We start from the raw sequence: 26,647 nt of genomic DNA on the forward strand, positions 1-26,647 counted from the left end.
ATACAAGTTGATGTGAGCATGTCAAAGTGACAGTGGCCAATCTTATGGGAGTCTAGCCACCTGCAGCTGCCGCACTCACTATTACCTCACTCTCGTAATCTGTTAATCCAACACGAAAGGCAAGAATTTAAGTACAAGACATTACGTTCGAGGTACAGGATTGTAAAAACTTTTTACTTCCTAACTCCAGATGCAAAACTATTGATCTTATAAGCTTGCCTTTACACCAATGAGGCTAATAATTATAGAACTATTGCAGACCTTCCTAACTGCATTGAGTAGAATTTTTTTCCTTTGTACTTTACGAATGAGCTCTTCTTACTTAAATTACTCCATAGAAATCTACTGAATTAAAATAGTCCACATAGAACAGATAAATATATACGTTATTGTTTTTTAATGAAATATTATCGATTTACTATCGATATGTATGCTACAAAAGACTTATATGAATAAATAAACATCGTCATCATAAGTACATACACTGGTACGGATCGAAGCTTGGAATCGCAATGCTATGTATTCTTAGTCAAGTAAGTAAAAATATTTACGCACCCATAATGAAATGGGTAAAGATGAAAATGATATGTATTTGTTATGCACGTCTGCGTCGCCACCGACTCTATGTGGGGTTGGTGCCGGCCAATGCGGCGGGCGGGAGTCAGCCTGACCACTGGCCGCGATCGGCGTGACGGCGGTGTTCGCACGCGTGCTCCGCGCCCGTGATCCTCCTCTCGCGGAGTTTACAGCGCAGCGTCACAACTCTGCCGTACTCAGCCACGCACACGCTGCGTTATCGCTCGGCTCTCGCAGACCAATTTTCCCGCCAAATATTTCGCGCTGTCTATTTACTTTTTTTGTTTTTATTTTGTTCTTAATATAGATGGATCCTTTATTTAAACTGTAAAGCCAGTTTTATAGTTGTGATGCGCCTATTTATTGTGATTTTTATTCTATTTTTTGTGTTTTTACCGAAATCGACAAAGGCGATTCGATGGCTGTAAGTATCATTTCGTTTTGTAATATTTTTGTCAAAGTTTCTGATTCTTTAAAATGTTGATTATTTATAAGTGAATTATTTTTTTGAGGCTTCAATAAAAATTAATGGTTTGTATGAAGCAAAATCTTATTAATGTATTTTGTTGTAAAAAAAAGAGTTATAACAAATAACTTTACAATCACCTCGTAGTCGTAAATAAAGTTACTTTAGTAAAAGATAGAAACTATAGGTCACAATTAAAATTGTAATATGTATATTAAATAAGAAACGTGTTTGAACGTCTGGTAAAAAACTTAGTGGAAGTTTGTAGTGTTCTACGATACATATAAAAATTTTATAAATGAACACGACCAAAATCAATAACACACCATTGAGAGGAAAACATCATTATATGAATTTACATGTTTTGAACAATTTTTATTTCTATTCTTTATTACCATTTTTTTATCGATATCAGTGAAAATCGTCAGTAAGTAGGTACTAAATAAAAATCAAAAATCAAAAATTGGTTGCAAGACAGAGAAGGAGAAGATGTTTTGCCTTAGCCGAATTTTGCATATGTTACCGTAAAAGTGTAAATATCGTTAGATTACAATCTATCTCATGAGATTATAAACCGTCGATCATATCATAACTCGACAGATTATGATCTATCGAAGATTATTTATAAAAACTTAATCGAACCGAAAGATTATAAACTATCGAACTTTTATACATTTTATTGTAAGTCGTATCACCGTTTACTCTATCGACGGTTTACAAACTCGCGAGATAATATTTACGGTAACATATATATATTTAGATGGATACTGAAAAGAATATATTAAATAAATTTCGATTTGCTTTTGCAAACAATGAAAATACACATTAAATTTTACTTTAAAATTATTTACGAAAAAAAAATGAAGCATTGGATTTATAAAAATCAATCATAATCTAGGTATATCAATCATAGTCTACTGTAGTTGCATTTTTGTAGAAACAAAAACTACGTAACATCTGTTGTTTTTTAAGCCATAATTGGTTTAAAAATTATGTACTCATAGGATATGATTTGATATTCTACTGATTTGAAGTACTTAGCAAAACAAAAGTACCTAAGTTAACTGGGAAATGTGTCGATACACAATTCATTTGAAAAAGTGATGAAGTTTCACCCAAACATTGCGAAAAAATACCCTAAAATCTTTGCCTCTTTTCACTGCCCTAGAAATGTTTGACTTTACCCAAATACAAAGTGACCTAAATTTGTGCTCTTTTATAAAGCAAAACTCACATTTTGACATTTTTAAGCATGTACGGTATAGGAAGATATACATTGACGTACTGCATCGTCCCTCATCGAAAACATTACAAGTACAATTGATGATAAATGAATTGGTACCACTTGTACACCAATAAGCTCTAATTAAATAAAAATAAATAAATAAATATTGGACAACATCACATACATTAATCTGATCCTAATGTAAGTAGCTAAAGCACTTGTGTTATGGAAAATCAGAAGTAACGACGGTACCACAAACACCCAGACCCAAGACAAAATAGAAAACTAATGAACTTTTTCTACATCGACAAGGCCGGAATCGAACCCGAGACCTCGAGGTGGTGTACCCATGAAAACCGGTGTACACACTACTCGACGACCGAGGTCGTCATTTAAGGGATATATTTTAAAACTGATATACAATATTAAATCAAGTACTTTAATAAACGCCTGAGGTGCTTATAATACAATACCTACTCGTATAAGGTTCACTGTTAGTCACTCAATCAGAAACTAAACGATCGTCGGTGTACGCATAGGAAACGAGGTAACCCGACGCCCCTGCGTCCACAGCTCCCTAATTGAACATTGCACTAATGAGCGACGTTGTTCCGTTGCAACCCGCAATTATGCGCCCCCGAAATTACACCCGGAAATATCGCTGGAAATGCGAGCATTGTCGTTTGCGATTTCTGGAAATCACATCTAATTATTCTACCATTACAGACAAAAGGTTCTTGTGAAAATTGTGATGTGTCTCTTGCAGCGATCTTCAGTACCTAATTGCAAAATTTTCTTATTTAATAGGTACGAAGACGTACATAAAGATTTAATATATTAAATTCTAAAAACAATATTATCTATAGGTACTCTAAAATGGTCCCAGCTAACGATATACAGAAAAAAAATAATTTAAATAGACTTTTTGAGTTTTATACGATACTCTCTAAATAAGTTATTAGTTCAGTTAATTTAAACTCTCAAAATATATTTTAACAAAGAAATTAAAACAAAATTAAATTCAATACATTCCGTCACGAAGAAGTACGGAAAAGCTGCAAAAGATTTACGACGATTTGTTCCACTTTTCTTTTTGTAGTTCTTAATTTATTTTTAGGTCAATAATACTTTTCATATATATTTTATACATGTTGTAAATTAAGATTTAATATATTGTTATGTAACTTTTTGTTTATTTATTAATTAGCTGTACAAGTTACTATATGAGTATTCGGCTACTTAACAATACCTTGGCGTACTGTCATATATGATAATGCATAGACAATTTACAACTATTTACTTGTTTGACTTATTCCTAACAAATATTTTAAGTGAGTTGATTTAATTTTTTCTCGAGATAGGGAAGTATTGATTACCTTCATAAACTGATAGAGTTCCGACAAATTAACAGTATTTTTGTTCCTACAACTGACATTCACTTTAGTATCTGCTATTTGAGTCTGCCAATATATTTAAAACGCTTAAAATAGCTCTATTTTAGACATTTAAGATTTCATTAAAGCTTATACTTATTTATGACTCAAAATTAGTACTATGCAAAAAAGAATCGCAAGGTACTATTGAGCGATGGATGACTCAATACACCACAAGCATTACCAGTTATATGCCAAGCCTATCGCCATAAAAACTATAAAAAATTGAATTCCGCGTTAGGAGGGAATTTGCGCTCAAATAGTCGAGGCAAGGGCACAAAATACGGCCACAGAAACAAAGACATGCCGAAGCTCAGATGATCTCTAACAAAACCCCTAAAAAGTCAGAAAGTCGATAACACATTGGTTTAAAGAAGTGTTCTTGATCATGCTGACTCCAACCCGTAATTGGAATGCCCCTGATCGTGATTAGGTTTATGTATATAAATAACGCGAAATGGTAAAAAAACGTTCACATATAAATATATATAGTACTATTCATTTTTCTTTAATTAATACAAAATATATGTAGAAATTAATTGTATATAGACAATAGCTTAGTAGAAATATGCCCATTTGAATACGTTTACGTGTAATCTGCATTAATTTAATTTAAAAGCTTCTACCACTAGGTACTGTCTATAGGTACCTATGCAAGCGATCTCTACCAACGAACCCACTTCAACAATGAGCACATTAAGTTAATTGAATCCCTGAAACAACACAGTGAAGTTATCTTACTTTAAAATTAAATTAATTTCGGACCGTGTATAATATAATTAAAATACAATAACTAAATAAAAAAGCGAAGTTATGCTGTGTTCTCTTTACAAGGAATATAAAACATTAAATAAAGGATTTTACGGATATAATTTAAAAAACGAACTAATACATACTTTTTAATGTTAGTAAAATAAAGTTTGCTTGCATTTCATCAAATTAGATAGAATGCCTTATTGAATAAAACGATTTATGATTTATGAAGAATCTCGATGAGTATCCTTACGAATAGCGATCTTAGTTTACGCTTAGTTAGCAAGGGCCGTGTGTGGCAGACCGAAAAAAAATAATTTCTCTCGCTCGAGCTGCCTGTGACTGTTCTGAGCGGCCGTCCCGTGCATCTGGCGGGACCTATTATTTGGGGACGGTTCTTAATGCTTTCTTAGGTATTTTTATATGACTACCGTCTTAGTTTTTACGACCCTGATTTTTATTGAATTTTCCCATACTTTCGTTTCTTACCGACCCACGATATGCCTGCGGATGAAGGTGAAATACGATCTGCTTCAGCGATTTATTTTATTGCTCTGGACCCAAAGTAATATCCTTTGGCTTTTGTATTTTTCTATAACAAAGGAATATGTCAAGAATGCGTAAAATATATTAGAACGCTCAATTTGTAGTTTTGCAGATTTTACTTTTCAAAAACAAACTTTATATTATCTTTGATTTATTATTTATGTATTAATAAATTATACCATGCAAATAAGTGCCGAAAAGGTGAATAAGCTCCATATACAAGCTTAGTTAGTGAACGTCGAGGGCTTCCCAGGGGTTAATTTTGCGAAGTGCCGGGTGACTTACAATTAGGTACCTATACCACGACCTAAGTTGTGATGTTTATGTGTACCTAAATCGATCGAAGTGCAATCGCCTTCTATAAAAAGGTTTTATTATGCATAACGACACGTGAGCTGATCCGAACGAATAATCACTTCATTTCATGTCTTGTTTTTTGTTTAAAATTCGACTTTGTTTTATTTTGTTAATGAGAAAAGATATAACGGAGAGAAAGTGCAACAAATCGTCCCGGGCTCGCTTCATTTGATCTGACACAAATTTATCCACACTGCGGTACTCTTTATTTTCGCCGCCGACGACGATGTTCACTTTGTCCTGACAAATTCATAAATTACCGACATCCTCGCGGCAAGGCGTATTGCTCGGCTTTTATCTTACTCAACGATGTTTCGTTCGGCCGTATCGACGGCCACTTTGATGTAGCGTTCATTTAGTTAATTGACAATGAAATGATAGGCAAATGTAAGTGTGAACTGATATTTGAAATATATTTATTGCATGATAAAGTAATATTCCTGTGAAGCTTGTTGGTACTGTTTTTTTATATTTTATTTAAACAAGTATATTTATTAATATATAAATAAGTAATATACATACAATATTAACAAAAAAAAAACAAATTTATATGGGACCAAACAGAAAGTACAATATAGATACAAACGAAGAAATAACCTGATATTTTTGAAGTACATATAATTTTTACAGTAACGTATAATTGAACATTTACATGTATATTTATAGAACTGCATATGTCTTTAATGTACATTTAATATTATTAATTTTTATCATAAATTAATTAATCAATAATATTATTTATGCACGACATAATACTGGTTTAGTCCATATATCCATATTGTATGTTATATCAAATTATTATACTTGAAAAAGTATTTATTATGAAAAACTGCACTAATGTAAGAATCTCGAAAGTCAAGTTTATTATTTAAGTCTGACCAAATTGCATGAAAACCAATCGTTTTTATACTTCGACATTATAATGACACCTTTTTTTGTTTCATAAATGAAATGTAAAAATATACAATTTTCAGTTGAATTAATTTATAACATGTCTATGAATATTTTTATATATTTCCTTCTAAGCTTTTTTTGTGGATAGATTACACAAAGTAAATTGTGTAAATAAAATAACACATTTTTAGTTATGAACAATAATGTAGAGTATGCTGTATATAATTATAAAATTATGAGAAGTTTTTTTTGTAGGACCTTACTGAAAAAACTGATAAACTAATATACATCAAACTTCTATCAGAAGATACAGCGCGTTGCGGAGTTTTGAGTATATTATATCATTATATAACTGCGCTACGTTCATTGTAAAATTAAACTATGGACGTGACAAGCGTGACTTCAATGTTCTTTAGATTACCTTATATTTAATTCTTTTATATTGAAAATCAGTAAACCTCGTTACTACAGTTAGATTTTAAAATTATAATTATTAGAATAAACATGATTTAGATACACCTTTTATTACGTAACCAGTATTTTTAAATTAGACAAAAACATTTTAGAAAACGCTGACAGCTCTAATAAAATTCAATTTAAAGATAAGGCACGTTGACTCTCCCTCGACCCTTTGTGTGCCCTTTTGCAAACCTTCACCGGAGGTAGCTTACTCTTGTAAAACATACAAATATTATTAAATGGTTTGCTTTTTACCTTCATATTTATTTCTCCTATTATATTAAACATTTATAAAATAAATGAATACGATTTGTTCCTGTTTTCTAAAATCCTACGTATTATTTAAGCTACGTGTCACATTAGTAACAATAAAATACACCAATTGTAAACTTCAACGCGACGACTTAGACAAATCGCAGTTGTATTGAACAATTTGTTGAGTAATCCATACATTTATTTCAATTATTTCAGGTTACTTCTCAATGGGCATTTCCCACATTGAAATTGGTAATGGGTACCTACACGTGCTACGAATAATTTAACTTTTTATTTCCAGTTCGTACGTAGAACTACTCTTACGTACCTAGAACTGGAGAGCCATATAAATTTAATTATCCTGGACTATTAATAACGTAATTTACAAATGTAAGGGTAGTCAGTACACGTGAAACATATGCATAATTAAATTTGCTACGGATTTTAGCTCGGTTAGCTGCTGGTGATGTAAATTCTCATCCAAGTATTTGAAATTGTAGTTGATCTCGATTAATAACCGTCATTATATCATAAAGTACTGTAAGTGTGTGTATCCAATGGTTGCTAATTAAGGCATCATTGTTCCTGTGTTTAATGAAGCATGGAAGCTTGCTGTGACATGGCGGGAGCCAGACCGTGGACCCTTGTCGCTGATTGTAACAAATTAAGATTTCTTTTGGTAATATAAATAATTGCTTAGTCAACTTACTAAGAATGGCCGTAAACAGAACATAGGGGTTCGGAAATGAATCATCAGTTTCAGATTGTATTCAGATCTCTTAGTTTATAAATTGTTTACATATTAAATAAGTATTTACTTACTTGTAAATAAATGTTTTAAAATACACGTGTCAATAAGTACATGAAAATGAAAAAAAAAAATAAAAGTTATAAAACATAAACATAAAAAAAATGTGGCTATCCTTTGTAAATTATAATTAAAATTTTATAAATAACCCTTTATTAATTAACCTTAATAAACCTTATAAATAAACATGTTTCCATTAAGAGTTTGTCCTACTAAAGTATTAGATCAGAAATTCACCGCTAGATAAAGGCCTCCTCTCCTATTGAGGATATTGTATGGAGCCACCACGCTTTTCCAGTGAATCGGTTGGTGGGAACACATGCGGCTTATTGATCCCACTCATGTAGTTTTACCCTGAGGTTAATTATAAACACAAATAAATCACATGTAAACTCAATGCTTGCCAAGTTTTAAACTCGTGTTCTTCGATTAAGAAAGACATACGCCGTGTTCAATCTACTGGGTCACCTGGACTACTTCGCACTATAAAAAATATCTTACTATTTATAATTATTGTATTTATAATATTTTGGGACTAAAAAAAGTCATAACATTTTATGTTAAAACACATTAAAAAAGTCTGTGACAAACTTTCTTAAAAATCTATCAGATAAACTAATATTAATAGACGCACTTTTGTGCTTGAGACTTCGCTTAATTATGAATATGGAGATGCTTAAACACGGTGTAAGTATGAAATATATAATGTTGTAAATTTTTTTTTTTTTACAGTTTATAAATTTATTTTAACAAATACTGATAAAAAATAAATAACATTAAGTGCTTAAATATATATACAAATATGAATTAAAAATAGTACTGTATAAATCATGACCGCGTGGAATGGTGGCAAAATGCTGGCAGCACTTCCCCGTTGGATCGCAATTCCGATCCTCTGGGCTAAAAACGAACCAGCTTGTCACCAGTGGAGGCAATAAGGCGAGGTGTTATAATTTTTATGAAGCTTTTTGCACCATTACTCCAAGGGCCAAGATTTTCGACAGCAAATGGGACAAAAAAGTAATTTGACATAAGACACGAATATTTAGATCTTTTTTTTGCTTCAGCTTTTTCCGCAGCGGCACCGGCTCTTAACATTGTTTCTCGGATATGAGACGGGGCCAACGTGTCAACGCATGTAGCGTCCATCATCACGACTGATTCCACGAGGCTCTGTAAGAGCAGGAACGTCGATGGTGGCAAGAGCTCTTTTTATTGTATCATTAAGAGAACCGTGGTGGAAAAGCCTGCCTGAACTCCTTGGGCAAGAGAGACCGTGTAAACCGAAAGAGTCCACCTCCTTTCCACACGGGCATCTGTGCTCAGAGCACAGCGGTGTTCCCAGTCGGAGACCAATTGATATGCGGAAACATTCATTATCTAAAAGTGTCCCAAGATTTTTAGAGGGTAATGAATTCAACCAGTGACTTGACTCTTTAGTTAATAACGCTAGAAGCCTGGCACGGTTTTGGGCACTTGTTAAATTTTGTGTCAAACTGTGTAGTGTAACGTAGACCAATGGCGAATCCCAAAGTTTTTGTTTTGTAACTTCCTTAGGGATATCATCATTAGGGCATTACCTTCCAGGTCTCTATCGCCTCAGTAACATTTGTGATTTTGTCTGATTTTGATTTTAAAATTTGTGAACAAAGGCCTGAAATGCTATGTACAGAAAAAAGAAAGGCCGAAAGGGCAACACTTGAAATTTTCCTTACGCCGATGCCACCAAATGGAATGGGAAGTGTAGCTTGAGGCCAAGAATACTCATCAAGAGATAAATTTAGAATTGTTTCTAAAGTTTTTTTAAGGATGGCATTGATTTGATTGGTAAGACTAGGATATTTCCGGATTGGGCTCGCGCGTAGAATGTACATTAATTTTGGAACAAAAAGGCAATGTTTTAAGATGGTATAAGCTATATGAGAATTTAAAATGCCCAATCTGTCAACATTGTCCGAAAATATTTTAATTTTATCATTAAGAATAAGCTCTATGCCTTCATCTAATAGTGGTGCACCAAGGAGGCAAAGTGTATCTTTATGAAGAATTTTTATATTAGGTGCAATTTTATTAAATATATCCGTTGCCGAACTAATAAATTTGGGACTAAAATTAAAATCCGTAAAAAAAATTTCACAATTTGAAAAATTCCATTTAAGACCGACTTTATCAAATTGTTCTTTAATTTGAACTAAATCTTCAATAACATCATCTACTTTACCTCCTATAGTTCCATCATCTAGGTACCAAATATTTAATTTAGATTTTAAATTTGAAATGCAGTATCCATAATACCTAAGCTAAAAAGAGCAGGAACCAATGGATCTCCTTGCTGAACGCCTACATTAGAATGAATTATATTTTCGCCAAAAAATAATTTCGAAGGTGAACCATCAAAGTGATACCATCAATGCCACCAGTAGACCCGTTAGAGAGTATCCTCATACTTAATCTGTAAAAAAAAGTTCTGAGTAGGCGGATCTGGAAGCACAGTTGTTGTATTTGGCAAAGGATGCTTTTCTTGCAAGGATTCTAACGTTAAATCATTAAACGGTGCGAGGGTATCGCTAGAAAAAAGAATGCGAGCTGCGTTCTTAAAATCTCCACCCATTGCTTTATTCTCAACATTTTTTTGAAATCAAAATTTTGTGGTCGTGGTAAGTATTTTGGAATTGAAAATTGGGTATCTAATAAACTATTTTGTTTTAATTTGGTCGATAAGGAGCCATTTTTGGTTTTATCGATATGAAAAAATTTAAAAGAAAATGTAAAAAGATTTTGCCATGCCAAATTACTATTAGAAATACATTTTTGAACTACAATGGATAAAGATATTCTCGCTCCCCTAGGGATTATTTTTATTAATGGAATATTTTGATGACATTTTGTTAAAAGATTTTCAAAATAAATTGAATCTGAGTCACTGTTTGCATTAGTAGTAGTAAATTAGAAAAATTATCACTTGATTTTCCTAATGGAAGGCTATGGCAGCGGGTTGTATGAATTTTTAAGCCTTTTTGGCTTCTGAAAAGCCTTCCATTAGTACATTGGGGACATGTTAAGTGATCCGGCTGGGAATTAATGATTGACCTATCATTATTAGAATATAACATTTAACTATATAAACTTATAAACACTCTAAACACATAACGTCACTATAACGGCATTGGAGTATCACCAGCACAGCATTACAGCATGTGGCTCGTCGTTGGGATGCTTGGTTTGCTTGGCAACGCCTGATTCGCCCGATCCCTGAGAACAAAAAGCATAATCAGTAAATTATGAAATTTCAAATATTTTTATTCCGAATAATTTGATAATTAGAATCAATTTGATGTCAATTTAAGATATAAATAATTTTATTACAATAAAATTAAAACTGTTTTTTTTTTGACATTAACTAAATTTTAATTATTAATTGATTATTTGTTGTAACTTGCTTATTAAGTTACTATTTTATAATTTCTCTAGATAATAGTGTAAATAGTAGTAGACTATCAAAAATCGTTTATTGCGGCAAATGTATATTTCATTGCCTTTATTGGGCAGACTTTCCAAAGTCGCGGCATACGAACGCCGCGACTATCATACAGCATTTAATCATCATTAAAGTTGAATCAGCAACGCACCGTTGCAGCAGCGTCAGCTGTTTGTGTGCCTGTATTCTGTTTTTTCTATCAGAGGGTTTTAGATAGCTATTTTCGGCACAGCTGCTAAATCAGCGTTTTTATTAGCCGAGAGTTTGATGCAAAAATCTGTGTATATTTACCGACCAAAAATTGCAAGCCCTCGTCTTCTTTAATAAAGCTATCTTTTATCAATTTGTATTCACGAAGCTTTTAGTTGCAGATTGTAAAAAAAAAACTGTAACCTATTTTTTAAATATCTACATTGTAATACAAAGCAGCTTGGTCAAAAAGAACACAATATTCTTTTGTGTTCCGCAACCAGTTATGACAAAGCGGACCCTTTTGGCCGTTGTGATGCTTTTTGTCTACTAGATCGAGATAGACGCATAAAATTCGATACGGGAATTATTTTATTAGATTGTGCTTGCACGTGCGCGGCGTGACGAATGCGATAATGTACGATGCTGGGTCCAGCGACGAACAATCGCATTCTACATGAATTAACTATAATAGAGACTCGGCTACGGATGCTATGGTAATTTTGCGATTTGATTTCATGTCTAAAGTTAATAGCTTTTACGTCGATTTACATGCATCGGCTGCAGTGCACGATGTTCACGTCGTAGCTAAATGTAGAGTCGATGAGGTAACCCGACGCGCACCACCACGCGTCACCCATGACGTCGCGTGCGCTCTCCCCTAAATCCCCCTAGGCATTCCGAACCGGATATCAGTTTCCTAAGCGAAATAGGGTAATTAATAATAGCTGAACTTTTAAGTGAATTGCGATAACTAAAAATAAATCTACTTTTTTCAAATAGTTAGTATTCTCTTTTTTATGAATTTTATAGTATTAACTATGTTTTTTTTATGATCCCCAGTGAAATCAGTTTTGTTTTTCTTATCATATGTATGTATCACATTAAATTTCTTAAAAAAAACATTAAACAAAAAAAAATCAATATCGATAATATTAAAGCAGGTATAAATGCTCATTTTGTAAAACATATATTATAATTTTATGTTTAATAATAAATTATAAAGTCGATGGAAGAAGTACTTCGATAATATACTGTGCTATTTTAATCCCTTTTAAAAATTACAATTGAATTAATTTTGTTTTTCATTCATGCAAAACAAGTTAGTTGAAGTAGATCAATAATACACTTAATGCGTGTAGCCCTCGTTGTACAAAGTCATCGGTAGTGTGCGTCCTTGGCAGGCTCGTCGTCAACGAAACTTAATATACAGTCGACGATAACCCAGTTATTGTAAAACAATCGTTTATAAAAAGTCACGAGTACAACCATGGCATTCCTCACAAAACGGAGGGCGAAGGTAGGTAGTACCATTTGCCCGTCTGCCGCAGCCGCACGTAAGCTCTCTTGACTCAGAACTCTACGAGCTCGCTACGCACGCAATAGCGAAGTTGTTGCTTCACTTTATTCCTTCGGCCTACAGTTACTACTAAATGTATGTAACTTCAAAAACAGCTTTTGGAGCCTTTTTTAAGTTTATACTAATACTATTTTTATATTTATTCTAAGTATGTACTTAGAATGTAAAAATTGAATTAGTACTGAAGAGTACTATACTATTGAGTACTGAAGTCGTTTTTTATTGAACTTAAATAGTTAATGTTTAATTATTTTTAGAATTAATAAGTGGTATTTTTGTTGCAGAAAGGATAAACGATTGATATGTGCCGGTAGAACACTATTATTCATGTCTACAAACTTATATTATGAGTTTATTCGTTGATTTACGGCAGATAAGAACTTCCGTTTCAAGTTTGTCAGAGATGGTAGACAAAATATCGACATCAGTTTGTAAAGAAAAAATAGACAAGGAACGTAAAAAAAGTGTAGATTCAGCGCTATACGGAAGCTCTATATACAAGCCGACCACATTGGGATTCGGAGTAAGGTTTTCACAAAGTCAAGAGAATATATGTCAAGACATGCCTTCTTCTAGATTACGAAGTCACATGTCTCTTCCAAATTTAGGTAAATCAGATCATAAGATATCATCAACTCGTCCAAAAATTGTCGAAATCGACGATGAAAAAAATGAAAATGATCATAAGTGCACAGCACAAGTCTCAATGGAAAATATAAATGACTGGATCATAGCGTCTTTGAACAAAAGACCTCACTTTGATGACAGTGGGCATACTCACCCCATGGATTTTTTGGAAAACGTAAAGTATTATATTTCTGAACTAAATATAACGACAGAAAAGCAGCTTCCTTTTCTAATATCGTGTCTTGACGGACTTCCGCTAATGTGGGCGCGCTGTTTTAAAAGTGAATTTAAAGATGTGGATGATTTTTTTGACGCCTTTGAACAAGAGTTTTGGGGTTCGGAGAGACAGAAATCTATTCTTTACGATATGAAATTGGGAAAATATGACGAGAAAAAATCACGTATGAGCATGTCAGAATATTTCTTGTATAAAGTATCAAATTACAAACATTTGAGTCCCCCTCCCTCTGATTTGGAAATAATATATTCTTTAGCAGCGCATTTTCCTTCTGCTGTTGAACTAGAATTACGTCTGACACCAAAACCTACATTACGGGAGGCATACAGCTTGCTCCGTCGTAGAGAAGGTGAAGCAAATGACTTTCTGCCTAATTACTTGTACGAAATGTGTGAGGCTTTTCAACGCGGATCCCAGCCAGAGTCCGCTCGCCGCCCGGAAGATCAGCAAAGCTCAAAAAAAGAAGATGAAAATAAGCGAAGCAAATAAAATTTTACGTTTATACTTTATAAATTACCTGTGGAATACTCGTAGTTGTCCGCTTAATGGCTTATAGGAAATTAAAATTTACCATATACAGCTTATTTTAAATTATTTTACCTTTTATTTATTGTAAACTTTAGAGATAAATTAAATAATAAATAATTAATTTAATTTAGTTTAGTTTTATACATTGTGCATACTTATTTCTAATTACATTACACATTAACTTTGCAATATCAATTTAAAAAGATTTATTATTATCTTTACCATAAATTGTATTTTTATTAAAACAAACCTAATGATTACAGTGACACTATTTAATTTTTTCAAACCAATACAAAAACTCTAACCCTGTTAAATACAAAAAAAGTCAAATTAAATCAAGTCAATTTGTATTTTTTTCTTATTCAAGTGCCTATTTCAAAAAAGGACATTGAGACATTTTAAAATTAATTCTAGGGCGCTTCATGAAAGCGAAGGCAACTGGACGGAAAACGATTGTTTGGAAGCGCGGCGTAACGGAGTACTTTGGAGTGGTCAAACCCGCGTGTGTCGGCGTCAGCCAGCAGCCATGCCGCACGTAGCGGCCGCGGCTCGGCTCGCCCGTGCTGCTTGCCTCGCCGCACACGCCGGTGAGCGATGGAATTGTTCATCCATTGAACTCGCTCCAAGATATACGCCTGATTTACTTACAGGTTAGTTCAACATTGATTTATTGCTTCAACTTAATAACCTTTTTACAACTTAAAACCATAGTTAATTATGCAGGAGGAAAAATATTTATACTTAAATTCTGTTATTCATTTCAATGCTACTCTCCCAATGTAAGTTAATAGGTATCAACAATCTCATATTCAAACGAGTTGGTTCAATGTCCTTTCATTAAATCTTTATCAATTCCATTTCATTTAAGTTTCTTTAAAAGTCCAGTGTACGAACGGATTCCGTTCTGTCTAGGAGTACTAAAAGAACTTCCGACAATAATGAGAGATAAGAGAAGGCGAGTTTGCCGAGTCTTTTAAATCAGCGGCGTGGTATTGTGCGGGAGCGGCCAGCGTAACGACAGCGCCCTTTCTTTTCAGCCGTTGCCTCGTTCCGCACACAGAGCTCTGTATTTATACGAAACGTTCACATTTATTTATCACTTTTCGGACAATTAATTTTTGAGCAATCCCATTGTTTTGCATATATTTAGTAGATATTCACCTACTCTCGGTTCGGGTTAATTCTATATATTGTTCTATAATTTTGCTTTACATTTTTATTTTTCATGTAAAGGTATAATAATTATGTTAATATCGATTTGTGAACTTTTCTTATTCAAAATGTTACATACAATGTAACAAAACAAACTAACTACTAAATCGTGTCAGCTTATAAACATCATTGTTGAAAATATCACGTGATCATTACCTGATATTATCCTGGCACGAAACCTGCTCACTGTCTCCGTACTACAATAAAATACATCGTGACATCACTGCTGCGTACACTCGCCAATAAAGTTACTTGTCTACGCTTTTGCGAACAGCACGCGAAAAGCATTTCAAGTTTTCCAAACTCTTATTTATACTATATTAAGGACAAATTTGGCTTAGCTAAGCTAGCTAAGCAACTTACGTACTTTGACGAATATTCGCCATAAATAATATCGCTTCCGTGTCCTTCTATTGATCTTTTTTTAAATTACAGTATACATTGCGTGGCAACAGCAAAATGATATACACACAAACAATAACCTACTTTGAGATGGTTGAATGACATATTTATCTTTATATCAACAATAATGCTTTATTTCGGCGTTTCATTGTTTTTAAACTACGAGTATATAAATACAATACTTACCTATAACGAATTGTTTTTAGACACAAGCAAATTTCTCTTTTTTCAAACTAACAAAATGAAACTTAGGAATGGGAAACAATGGACGATGTTTTTCTACTTTCAGTATGTTCTACGACTTCGTGTCGTTGGCAGCGATTGCACCGGATGTTCGCCTCACGTTCGCCTACATACTCGTGTATACTACGTACAGAATACGTATAACGTAACATTAGTTGGTCGCCACTAGCGACTGAGGACGTCTAGCCACTTTGGAAAATTAATTGACAGATAACGTTGTCGCTCACAAACAAAACTGTTTCAAATATTTCGAGTTCTTGTCTTTTAATTTAATTAAAACTTTTCAAAACAAACAATTTCTGAACTTAAACTACAATAATTACCGAATTTCTTAACATTAAATTCTAAAGTTTAAAATTGAAAAAAATTTTGTCATTTCCATATATAATATGTCGGATACATTATGAAATATGATAATAATATGTGGTAAATCTGCACATAAATTTCAGCGACTTATTAATGAATTATAACGTTTAACTTAAAATAAGTAAATTGTGCAATTTGGAAGTTATAATGCAATGCACCAGACAGCACGAAAGCTACTTAATAAATTCGCAATCAAATCATCGAAACAAAATCGTAAAAAACGATTCTTACGAACTTTTGAATTACGTGATTTGATATTAAGAGTAAGAAGTATGTTAGAAATGGCATTAAGTGTATTTAAATATACAAAACGAGCTATTCCACTAAATATATTTCCACGAGGATGTTTAATCTTTTAGCATGTTTTTATTCAAGCGACTAACTCCATAAACTTTAAAGAAATTAAATAAAAATATTTATTTTTGCTAAATTTTATAAATTGTTGGCGAAAGAATTTTAAAGTGCCCTAGATATCATTAAATATATGGCATTGTACAACCAGACTGCCGCTAGCCATCTTAATGTCCCGCTACAATAATGTCTTTTTATTTTATGAGTACTGGTATATCTCAGGAAAATGTTGTACAAGTAGCAATTTTGAGAGCTTCATAAAAAGTCGTACATTTCACTGTACCTACTTAATAATATTGAAAGTTAATATCAACAAGATGACTCTTTTGTTTACGTGCAATATGCTCTGTGGACGTCTGGACTTAAATTCAAACTTTCAGGTAATTGCTGTAGGTTGTATCTGCACAAAATGCTCAACTCTGATGTCATGGATCGTGCTACGCACGCTCAGCTTTTTATAAATGTAACTTTTACATCGGCCTAGTTTATACTTAACAAAACAGAAAAAGGCGGAAATAATCAATTAGACATATTTCAATTATAAATGCGTAACATGTTTGTAATATGCCACAGTAATTATATTCTGGTTGGAAAATATTTGTTTCTTATTAAGCATAGTAATTCTTACGAAAATTTACAATAAATATAACATACATTAAATGCGAGTACGTATAAGTTAATGCCTAACATGTTAGTAATCTTTAAAGATAAAATTAAAGGCGAAAAGCAAGTAACGAAACAATACATAGCAAAGTACAAGGAGTCAATCGGTCTTCTAAGTGACGAGACTAATTACAAATATTTTTTAAATATAATATTCGAGCAATCATTTGAATGTCGTAATTGTTTTAAACTTTTATTCCTATTGATAATTTGTTTATAATTGTTCTCCTTTCAAAATGTGATACTTTTTACCGTAATTAGTTCTCGGGGTGTATGAGACTTGAAATGTTTTTGAAATTGTTTTATAAGTTAGTCTTAGCATTGCTTATTATTCAATTATATTGAAACCATTCATTGAGTTTCTTAAGGTAATAAAACGTCGATAGATTTACCAAAATAGACTGGTATCGTCGGCATAGAGGGTAATATCTTCATTTGAATCGATTTCTGTATATATTTATTGTTATAATTATTCAAAATTAATTAATTTATATATTGTTCTAAATACGATATATCTACTGTATTTAAATATGTTTTTATTATTTATTAGCCAAGCAATACATTATTCTTTCAATATTCTTATTGGACTCTGATACAAAAAATACTATCTTAGTCTAGTATTAACTACAAATGAAAGAGATACATCATTTGGGAAATCTCTACCCATATCGGGATTTGTTGTAAGTTATCTTAGGTTCGGTAAATGAAAAAGGATCGATGAGGCTTACTACGATATCGGCTTAGGGTTACGGTACAGTGGAACGGACAAAAGATTTAATTACACGCATGAATCAAACGTACTGGGCGGGAGAGGTCCAGGGGATTCAGCGATAACAGTGATGTGCACTGACGCGCTATCTAGCGATCTGTACCGATAAGCACGTCCGCCGCCATTGTCTACTATGAATGTGCGGGCGCTATCAAGATTATATTACAAAATTGCTTCTAATTAACATTACTCACAAAATCACACCCTTAAATGCATTATTAGTTGTCAATTTAATTATTTACGTATTATCATAAAAAAAATTTAAAAGCTAAAGAAACTAAATTTTATACTATACAATTATAATGTTACATTTTATTTATTTTTTTATAATATAGGTAGGCGGACAGACGAATGCCAGCTGTTGTTAAGTGATCACCACCACCTCTAAGCCAATTTTTTTATCAATTGCTTATTGAGCAATTGGTAAAAAAATTAGGACCATCCTTAGGAGCTAAGATTTCATGTCCCTGTTGCCTGTTGTTACACTGACTCACTCATCCTTACCTGTAAAATATCTAATGAGTGGGTGGTATCTTCACAGACGAGCTACGAAGGCGTATAAAGCCTGTTAATAACTTTTTGACAGTTGTATTAGAAAGTAATTGTTCCCAATTGCATAAAAGTTAACTTTATAATACGTGATAAAAAATTGTCTTATTTACTTATTTTACATACATTTTAGTACCGTAAATCTATCCGTTTTTTTTTTAAACATGATAACTCATTCAATCATGCCTCATAAATATGTATTTGCAAATAAATAAATCGAAAATAATCGTTGTAAACATAGGTATAATATAGGAAAATAATTTACATCTACTCAAATATTGAATTAATAATATAATTTAAAAAAATCAATCCAAAGATACCTTTAAATTTTAAGATATTTCAAAATGTTTGACAATGATTTTAAATTGTAGGTTTTGAACATTGAAAATTTAACAATCAAATAAATATTTATATTTTTTATTACACGTTTTATTGCAATAGTATTTTAATACTTAGTATGTTTATACTATATTACATAATTGATACGACAAACAAATTGATCGTTACTTTTACGATATTATTTGCGAAAAAAAACATTTTTTTAATTTAATAATAATAAAAATATTGCATAGAAACAGCTAACAAAACAAATAAGTTTTAATTAAATCAACGAAATTTTTATTCAACGGTAAAAATATATAATCGCTATACATGGAATCGATACTACATTTAAATTAGTGCAAATATCAAGTTGATAGTTACGTTACCAATCACTAGTTCCAAGTGTCAAAAAGTAAATAATTGGTTGGCCAGAGTATATTGTAACTCCTAATTATATTACTTTTACATATAAGTGACGTATAAAATTCGCCTTACCTTGAGTAATCACAAGATAAACTCGACGTTTATTACATACATTTATAGTGACCCAGATTTAAATTAACGATGATTATTAGATTGCAAGAAGCATGGACAAGCTTAGCGAGTAATTTCCTACTTACATTCTTTGATTGCTCTATTGATCACGGGGAATGTTGACTGTCTAGTACTTCTGTCACAAGTCATATTTCTGATTCCGTGTCTCATTCAAATAACCAGATCAATGAATGCGTATTTTCATTTAATATTGCAGTTGAGATTTAAGTATTGACTATACTATTGATAGATTGTTTATAAAAATAGTTAAAATCACTGTTAGGAATAAATCAAATTGTCTTAATCTCATTGCCTTTGATTAGTTTTATTTTTTTGGTATATACATATAATCATAGTATACGCCAAAAGGCTATGTATGGGTAGGGTCTATGCCAGAGGACTTTGCAGTAATAATTAATATATATTGAATAAATATTTAAGTTAGCCTCATTTGAATCAAGAACTCAACGGTGGTAACACAAGTACGAATAGAGTACTTTATTCTTAAAAAGTAAACGCTTTGCATAAACGAACATATTATTAATACAAAAATAAACTGGTAGTTTAAATCGGGGCTTAGAATTAGTTGCATGTTAGTTAGTTGAATTAGTTGCATTGTTAAATGTATTATAATATTAAATGATCAATAAAATTGATTCAATATTGTATATTTATTAGTAAGCTTGGCGAAAAAAATCTAAGAGTTGCTATCGAGTGAATTGGAAACTATTTCTTTTGAGTCTTTCCACCACGAGAATGTGAGCAGATAAATGATCTATAGCCTATTCCAATGGAAGTAGGAAAAAAGTAAACAAACTTTAGATTTACGTATTTCATGCGATTTGCTAATAACTCAGATATATTAGGCACTACTAAGAGTTTATGATTAATATATTTTTACTTATAATACTCCACATTTACACTTAACTACTTATTTCAATTTTACTTCAAAAATTCTGATAACAATTTCGCCGACGTTTAAAACGCCATTTTTCCGCAAATCCATTGTGAATATCATAGATTAATCAAGAGCTCAACCAATGATATCGCATCAATTTGTAATCGAATGTTGTTTATTTGGCTTTTTTCCTGTTATGATTGGAATAGAGTATAAATGAAATACTATCTGAAGATATTATTGGTTAAATGTGAAGAATTTCTAATTTGTGTTGTACAGGATTTCTCGCATATACAGCTTTTTTTAAGCTGTCCCAAACATTCTCAATGGGCTTAAAATCCGAGCCGCGTGCTGGCCAATTCATGGTAAGTATATATCCCAACCTCTTCGCAGCATTGTCGAACATGTGCCGCTGCGTGATGTCGGGTAATGTCTTGCATTACAGAAACATTTTATAATGTTAATTCCATGTAAGGAACCACGTGAGCTTCTAAAACTCTGTTATATAGCGTAGTACTGTCAAACCTCACCTCTTCTACCGTTTTGACGAACCACATCGATGAACACAAGTTCCGGACACCCAATCATCAAAATTCCATCGGTGAACAATATGTCGGCCCATTGCTCTTTAATTCAATTAAGATGTTCACGCGCAAATCTTAAGCGAGCTTGTCTGTAAGCTACACATAAATTTGAACCATTTTCTTATCTATAAGATGTGATTGTCTATTCCTTTAGCCTCCTTCTTATTGTTCGTGCTCTCACTTCACGCACTTCTTTCATCTCTGTTTTGATGTTTACTGAAGTGAGGAAACAATTTCGTAGGGAAGTTGAATCAATAAATCGGTCTTCACGATGGGTGGTTGCTCGAGTTCTGCCGGTCCGCCGATTATTCAAGAACCTGTCTCTACATATTATATATATTTGAGAAATTTGAGAATTTTACGAAACTTTTTTTTGAGTTACCTGATAGTAACTAGTCACCACAACCCATAGACATTAGCTCTGTAAGAAATATTAAACATTCCTTACATTGCCAATATGCTACCAATCTTGGGAGCTAAAATCTTATATCCTTTGTGTCTGTATACTGATTCTTTCGTCAAACTCAAACACAACACTAAGTATTGCTGTTTGAGCATAATACTATACAACAGAAGAGATATCTGCAAAAAGAAATACTTTCATAATGAATTTGTAGTTAAATTAGACCAACAACTTAATAGCGATACTAATTAATAATTCATTTAGCACATTTTATATGTATGGGTAATCTAAGGTACTCGCGAGCAAGCTTACGTGTACGCGATGTCAGCGGCCGCACTTGCGTGGTCAGTGGCGCGGGCGTGCGCAGCTGGTGCGTTAGCGGCGTGCTCGTGCGCGGCGCCGCCCCGTGCACCGCCTCGACCTCCACGCCAGGCCGTGCCTCCCGAACCGCACGCGCGGTTCAAATGGGGAGGCTGTGGAGATAACTTTCAATGGTCTGAGAGGTAAAAATCTTTTAAGACACGCTTTTGTATTTATATAAAAATGAATTACACACTTATATTATATTATATAATATTTCGTCATCTAAACATGAGTATACAGATACACGAACGATTCAAAGTCTTAGTTATCAAGTTAAACAAACATAAAAAGAAAAAGTAAAATTTATTGCTATTATTTGAAACTGCCCCAAAGGTATGTTACACTAACGTATCGTTAAATTTTACTTCCACCTATGGAATTGATTTTAAACTAAATGCATGTTATAACATAAATCGTGTGGTTAGTAAAAATAAAAATGAATTCGCTAGTCAAGAAGCTTTTTTTTAACTATAACTTCTTAGAGATAACTCCATGAAATGCATTTATTTATAGTCCTCATAATATATATCTAATTATACGAGTGCGTTGACTTTGTGACAATGACTAGAAATAGAGTCAGAAATGAATGTACTTTATATAAGTCGTTTTGCAATTAAAGCTCAAAACCTGGATAACGCGGATGGCAAATATTAACACAATTTCGTTAAACAAAAAAATATATTAATATTCTATTTATAACTCTCATTTTTATCAGATTTGCCAAACAGTTTCTGGACGCACATGAAATAGATGTTCGAGACGGAAGATTAGAAGATGAAATTATGGAATTCGAAACAACGACTACGGAAAGAGTATCTACTACTTCAGAACCGACGACGGTTCCTCCTGTTGTAATCCTCGTCGACGACCAGCCTGCTCCTGCGAATACTAGCACAGCTCCGAGAAGGAAGGGGCGACGAGGACGTAAACGTTTGCCTCGCTCTCCCCGACGAGGTCGACCTACTAGAAAAAGATTCAGATCTAGGTATAACTTATAATAATTATTTACTGCATGAATAATATAATGTATTAAATTCATACTAATTATATAGTTACATTGTGTTAAGAACAGAAGCATTAAATAAGTGGAAAGTTACGATAGGAAAACCACGAGCTTAAATTTAGTGTAGGTAGGTACATTTAAATTTATGTTTATAGCAGAGCGATAATTTATTTTGTGACATCGGCATACTCTCAGATACGATTACGACGAAGATAAAGAATATCAACATCGGAATATTGAATACCGCATGGCGGCAGACGACCCCCGCTTCGACCCGCAAGTAGATCTGCATACGCGTCTCCAGCACCTCCGACCGCTCATCGCCGCCGCAAATCTTATCAACAACCGCTTCGGAAGAAAGGTATTTTCAGAAAATTCATCAGTTACAATGTGTCTCAGAATTAAAAATCATCCTGATATTTATGTAAATATTTAAAAATTATCATTTTTGTCCTCCCCAGGCAGTGTCGCAGGGCATGCGTACAAAGTGCACCTGTCACGGCGTGTCGGGCTCGTGCTCCGTGCGCACGTGCTGGCGCGCGCTGGGTGCGCTCGCCCGAGCCGGCGGCGCCCTAGCTCGCGAAGCGGCGCGCGCGACCGCGCTGCCCGCGCACCCCGCGCCGCGCCGCCCGCACCGCCCGCTGCGCCGCGCGCGCGCCCGTCTGCGCTACGTCACGCCCAGCCCCGACTACTGCGAGCCCGACGCCGCCGCCGGCTCGCTCGGCACCCACGGACGGTAAGATACTCAATTGTCCTACCTTTGAGGACGAAAAACGATTCTACGAGAATATCAAAATCGCCGGCCGATACGGAACTGTAACTCAAATATTGCAACGTAGCAACTTATCGTTATGAATACATGCTGACTCTGCTATGGTAGTTATGGCTCATTTTCATTTTCAACACCGAAAGCTATTGTCGATGATTTCTTTTCGCAGCAAGTGCAACGCGAGCGCGGGCTCGGGCGCGGGGGGGTGCGGGCGGCTGTGCTGCGGGCGCGGGCGGCGCGCGCTGCGCTCGGCGCGCCTGGAGCGCTGCCGCTGTCGCTACCACTGGTGCTGTCGCGTCGACTGCCAGCTGTGTCGCGTCACCACCGAGGAGCACTATTGCAACTGAACTCGCGCAATCGTGGAATTTCATGTACGCTCTCCTCCTTCCTCACTCCCTGTGGTCCGGCACTGCCACACTCTCTATATTGTTCATGCCTTATACCGTGTATGAGAATTTAATCTTCGTGTACGCGCGATTGATCCGTTGAAGCTGGACCATCTGGACCGACTTGGTAATTAATTCGTTGTACTTCCATTATTTCTGAATATGTGCTACCAGTAACGCTTGACATTAATGTTTGTCTTAATTAGGTACTTTTAGACTGATATCCAACGATCAACGACGATCATATCTGAATTTCTCACGATACAACGACGTCAATGAAATATATAATAATCGTAGGTCTCCGACTGACACATCAAATGGAGCTTCGACATTGTAGATAATTCTATGATTATCGTTTAGAAAAAGGTCTCTCATAAAAGCAGAAAATCCACGTGAACATTAGAAGTCAGTGTCACACCCTCGTTGAGGGTGCTTTAATGCTACATAATTGTGTAGTTATTTTTTTACACAAAATACTTAAACAAATGCATTATTAATGATATTTCGATCATTAGACTTCCTGAGAGTTGTAGATTTATATTAAATCAACTAAAACCTACTTTTACGAAGTTTCTTCCATCCAGTAGTATTTATTATTTATATTATGTATCGACGAAATGCAAGTAGTACCGCTGAATTCTCATGTGCTTCATTCGTTTTTATAATTCATCTAGTACTCGGCGGTGAAGAATCATCATCGTGAGGATAACTGCAGGAGGATATTGAATGAAAATCTGCCACATACGTATTCATTGACATTGCAGTAGCATGGTGTAATATGCTCCAAAACCTTATTCTCAAACAGAGCTCCTCTCTCTTGAAAACAAGGTTTTGGAGCCTTAGCCCAACAGTCAGACATTTACAGAATGCACTATTACTTTACAAACGGAAACAAAATTATAATAACCATTTATTGATTCGAATATTCAAGCCTTTATTTAAATGTAAAATCGACTTGATGCAACAAACGGTTTTCCAAGTTACGAAAACGTTCACCATTAATATATATATTTTATTGTAAGGGATTGCCCAGGTACCCTTTATCATATTTTTCTATTACAAAGTTTGTGTGGTTGAACGCGGTAAACGAAGTAACTACTGATTTGTTTTAAATCAGTAACCATAAACGCCAACCAATCTGGTTAAATATTGGTAAATGCTCAATAGACGTGTATATTGTATAATCCTAAAACGCAGATGTTATTAATAAACATCCTAGTTGTAACTAATTCGCAATCTATATTTCATAGTCTGACATACTTTCGCTTAGTTAAGAGTAGTATAATCCAATGTACCAGTAGATGATTACCGTAAAAACCTGTTGTCTATATATTTATGTATTTTAAGTAAGGTAAATAATAAAAAAATAGAGTCTTATCGTTGTAGTTGTATTATCAAAGGTTTTTTTTATTTTAAATTCACTGAAAACTTAGAACTAGCTTTGTGTTTCGATGACAATTTATTTCATAAATAGTTTATAATCATATTTATAAGTCTGATTATTTTCAATTTTATTTATTACATACCAAAGAAGCTACTTTTACACGTACAATTTGACTAGTCAAAAAAACTTAGATACCGCTACAGATCGGTTTTATTTAATTCTTCAAAACCTCGTATTACTAGTACATAATATATAAAATAATAATATACTTAGCTGATGAATAAGTAATCCTTTTTCTAAGTCCTATAATTTCTTAATAACACATGCATTTAAGTTTATGTTTTTTGTTACAATTTTATCGGGGCGAATTATCTTACATATACAAATCACAATCATTATATAATAAAAAACTATTTTTAAGTTAAATAATGAAAAAAAAAAACAGCAAACCAGCCATGGCATAGCTGTCGGTTTGAACAAGATTGTGACCTCGAATAAGCCCGATTTTTTTTCAGCTAAGTTCATATATAATATGTTAATTTCATTTCAAGATTTTAAATATAGAACACATTTGTATAAATCATATCAATATAATTTGTACAAAGTTTTAATGAAGCTATATAATTCGATTTAAACGAACTTTGTACGTTTGATTCGTGAATTGTTTTCGCGTTCAAAACGAATCATATTTTTATTGCTTTAAATATTCTAAATCAAAATCGACATGAAGATGAATTAATAGAATGATTTTAGTGTTTTGTCCAAATTCTATTGATATAAGAATATACGACACATGTTTAATTAAGAAATAAACAATAACAATAAGAATCATATTTAAATGAGTTCTATAATTTTTCTTTATATCTGATAACCATGAAAATACTCATTTAGTGATCCTTTTTCATTATTATGACAATAAGTGTGTGTAGGTGATATAGATATTGCTTTACGTAATATATTATTTAATTTGTCACTTAAAATGTATATAAGGATTTTAAATGATTACAATCAAGAGCTACTAAATGTATGTAAACAAAGTAGGCTTAGTAGTAATGAGTAAATGTTTACAACTCGTAGAAATATTTTGTGCTTCATGTAACTACGGTAGGATGTTATAACAAAATTTTAATGATATCGTCGTTTAACATTGTAAATAAATCTGTACTTAAAATTGTTCGAGTGTTTTATTTAAGCCAACAACAAACATTTACACACGTAACGTCCTACTGACCGATTTTAGTGACGGTGGCAATTC

General features: G+C 33.4%; 2 protein-coding genes across 2 annotated transcripts; both read left to right on the top strand.

Moving 5' to 3' along the window:
- Positions 1 to 698: 698 nt before the first annotated feature.
- Positions 699 to 25,367, top strand: LOC113392689 (protein Wnt-11-like). Its single transcript, XM_026629233.2, has 7 exons — positions 699 to 1,000; positions 14,607 to 14,842; positions 21,780 to 21,990; positions 22,566 to 22,835; positions 23,049 to 23,214; positions 23,315 to 23,589; positions 23,792 to 25,367. Exons 1-7 carry the CDS (start codon positions 927 to 929, stop codon positions 23,967 to 23,969), a joined length of 1,410 nt encoding a protein of 469 aa, XP_026485018.2. The 5' UTR covers positions 699 to 926; the 3' UTR covers positions 23,970 to 25,367.
- LOC113392669 (uncharacterized) lies at positions 12,768 to 14,154 on the top strand. Its single transcript, XM_026629209.2, has 2 exons — positions 12,768 to 12,874; positions 13,084 to 14,154. Exon 2 carries the CDS (start codon positions 13,146 to 13,148, stop codon positions 14,151 to 14,153), a length of 1,008 nt encoding a protein of 335 aa, XP_026484994.2. The 5' UTR covers positions 12,768 to 12,874; positions 13,084 to 13,145; the 3' UTR covers position 14,154.
- Positions 25,368 to 26,647: the final 1,280 nt, after the last annotated feature.

The sequence above is a fragment of the Vanessa tameamea genome, chromosome 5, assembly GCF_037043105.1.
Source record: "Vanessa tameamea isolate UH-Manoa-2023 chromosome 5, ilVanTame1 primary haplotype, whole genome shotgun sequence".
NCBI lineage: Eukaryota > Metazoa > Arthropoda > Insecta > Lepidoptera > Nymphalidae > Vanessa > Vanessa tameamea.